We start from the raw sequence: 3,343 nt of genomic DNA on the forward strand, positions 1-3,343 counted from the left end.
TTTTGTGTCAATTGTCTAGGAACACCGCAAGGGTTTTGCCAGGTTTCTTATGAGATATCTCAAGGATGAGGTTTCATTTATTCTAAGGATTCTCATAATATATGTTTGCTACTTCCTTTCTTCTACCGATGGTGGGAGACTAATAATCATTTCCTTTGGTCTTCCATGGCATCGTTTTGGCTTCCAGACTCGTGTGAAGCCTCTACAAGAGGGCAATGCCCGGAAATGTTTTATGCTTTCTACTTGCATCTATGCTCATATGAATTTACCTTTTTGATTTCTCTTCTCCTTTGATTTATTCATATAATCTACTCTCAATAATGGCTCCCCGTGTTTAGAAGAAGTCAGAATGTCCGTTTGTTGATTCGAGGTCATCGGTGAACTACTCTTGTTGGACATGCTTCATATTGGAAAACCCTATGTTTTGCTAGTTATGCTGAGATGCTGGGCTTCTTCGTTTCATTGCTTGTTTTCTAGATCTTCCCAACAAGGAAGGGGTCAGCTATGTGTAAGTAGGAGGTGGTCAGGCTAGGTGGTGATGGTTTGTCTTGAAGGTCCGAAGAAGGCAATGATAAAGTGAGGGGACATGAGAAAGAGAGAAGAAGAGAGAGGAGAAGGGAGAATCCCTTTCTCAGAAACCCTAGGTAAAAGTTGTATTGTGTTGTCTCCCTAGGGAAGAGTTGCTCTCCCCTTTTATAGAGAGAAAGAAAGGCTATATAAGGAGAAGGGCTAAAAAGAAGACATTTCCTATTAGGAAAGGAGATATTTTCTTTATGTTTGATTATTAAGGGAGCATTATTGGAGTCTTGCCACCTGTCTAGTGAAATCCTTTAGAGAAAGGGTTTCCTTTCCCTTAAGGATTCACTATGTATGCTACTTTTTTTTGTGAGTCCTTTATACTGATGTGGTGCGGGTGATGTCATCGTTCAACCGGTGCGTTTTTATTAAACCCATGTGGTGTCTTACCAAATGCACATGTGTAACTGGCATTACTCCCGGTCTACTATGATTCCATGGTTCTGTAGTAGTATTGGGTTCATCACAACTTCACCCGCATCCGAAGTTCATCGCAAATCTGCGTGCATCTTAGATTCATCACAGATCTATGTAAGACAAAGCTTATCACAATCTGTTTCAGATATGAGTTCATCGCAAGCATCCATGTAGTGTTGGTTTGGCATCCTCTATACTCTAATGGCCTTAGTGACCACTATATACCTACATTAGCCCCCCTGCTTATCGGTAAGTGGGAACTTACTAATAAGCATTTTTGTCACTATTTTGCTTTGGGGTTTTGTGATGGGGTGATGAGGAATAGGGTTGTAGATGTTGTGGTATCCTAATCTTTTCACATTAGGTGTAGTGGTCATTCCTGATCTTGATGAAGTGTTGTTTGAACTTTGTGTACAGAAAACTTTATTTGGGTATGTTGATAGCCCCCCTACTTATTAACAAGTGTGAACTTGTCAATAAGCATTGTGGTATTCAAGTTAGTAATGTCTTTGGATGGGAATCAGGAATTTTCATTTTGATTCAGCGCCCTTGTCTTCTAGATAGGTTTTTGAGTCACGTATGAAGTTTTTTAAGATGTAAGTGTTGGTAAAGTCATAGGAGCATTTTGTACCGTATAGTTCAATACTTTCTATACTTTATCCCCCCTGTTTCTTCATAGAAGTCATTGTATCAAGAAATAAGTGAATTAATTGGCTACTTTAATGTCTTGCCCCCCAGGAGGAACCATGTGGAACCCTAGCCGTTTAGGGCCCATCTAAATTTGGCTTTATGAAAGTTAGTGGAAGCCACTTTGGTTTGACCTAAATTAGACTAAAGCGTAATATTTCGTTCCCTCCACTGAAATATGAGTGCCTATGATAGGGAGATTCATATGATGGACTCTCTAAAGGCCTTCCATCATTAACATGAAGATGGGTCCTTCAGTAATGAGGAGATGCACTATAAAATTGGGTTATCCATTTGTTGTTGGATCTGTTGGATTGTTTCATAAGATGATAGGGGCATCATAGACCGATGTGGGAGGGACATATCCTAAAATGAAAGACTTTCTCACGGTACCTTGGTGTTCACGAATATGATGGATGAGCACTCACTGGACAGAAAGGTTTAACCTAAAATGCGATGAACCTTGTCTAACAGAGGCCAAAGAGAATGCTCATACGATGAGTGGATATGATCTTTCAAAGAAAGATGGTGGGATTATGCAGCTGAAATAGTTGTCTCCATGCACCCTATGTGATTTTCCACATTTCCAGAGACATAATTCATACTCTCCGTCACTGAGATAGGAGGGAAATCTCATAGATGAACAAATGGAAATTGAACCTAGATTAAAGGCCATATCTATGTAGATAACATGAATCAAATAAGTATAGTAGGCTGGAGTTTCGACGAATGACAGATCACTGCCCCAACCACAGTAGTCATCCCCAAGTATAGTAGGCTGGAGTTCCCTTCATACAGTGGTAGTGGAGATCCACTAGGATGGCTATACCACTGTGAACAATTCTTTCACAATCAGCGTATGGAGGAAAGAGATAAGATCAGTCTGGCCGCGTTTCATCTAACAGAAGAAGCACAACTCTGGTTCTACCAAGTAGAGCAGGAGGAACCAGGGCTTAGTTGGGACCAATTCAAGTCCTACTGCCTCCTCAGGTTCAGACCCCCATTGACAAGCAACCCACTAGGTGAGTTAATCAACCTCAAGCAAACCAGCACCGTGGCTGAATACCAGCGCCAATTTCAGACCCTTCGCGCCAGAGCCGCCTCGGTATGCCCAAAACAGCAGGTGGATATGTTCACCGCTGGATTAGCTGAGCCCCTAAGAGTAGATGTGGAAATGCAACATCCTCCCAACTTGGTCACCGCCATGAACCTAGCTTGCACTTAGTGCAAGCTACAGATCAGTCGAGGATCCTTCAACATGGGACGATCAGCGACATCATGGACACCCCCAAAGCCATCTAGGGTGGCCCCTCCTTCGATAGCCACCAAGGAACAAAAGCTTCACATAGGTATCACTCCCAAACCAGCACCTAGCATAGGAAGCAGCATGATGGCACCTCCCATCAAATGCTTATCTAGAGCTAAGATGGCAGAGCGCTGAGCAAGAGGGCAATGCTTCAACTGCGATGAGCTGTATTCAGCAGGGCACCGATGCAAGAGGCTATTTTGCCTCCTGGTAGACGAATTGGAGGAAGACGAGGATGAACCCACATCACTAGAACCCGAGATCTCCCTCCACGCCATCACTGGGATAAAGACCTCCCAAACTATGCAGCTATAGGCATAGCTGGCAGGGAAACCAGTAGATATCCTTGTAGACTCG

At 42.8% G+C, this 3,343-nt stretch overlaps 1 protein-coding gene across 1 annotated transcript; it reads left to right on the forward strand.

The window, feature by feature from the left end:
- The first annotated feature begins 2,539 nt into the window (after nt 1-2,539).
- LOC148871612 (uncharacterized) lies at nt 2,540-2,905 on the forward strand. Its single transcript, XM_088970042.1, has one exon. The coding sequence runs from the start codon at nt 2,540-2,542 to the stop codon at nt 2,903-2,905; it is 366 nt and encodes a 121-aa protein (XP_088826168.1).
- Nucleotides 2,906-3,343: the final 438 nt, after the last annotated feature.

This window comes from Nelumbo lutea, chromosome 2 (assembly GCF_056320005.1).
Source record: "Nelumbo lutea isolate HS-2025 chromosome 2, American lotus-T2T, whole genome shotgun sequence".
Classification (NCBI taxonomy): Eukaryota; Viridiplantae; Streptophyta; class Magnoliopsida; order Proteales; family Nelumbonaceae; genus Nelumbo; species Nelumbo lutea.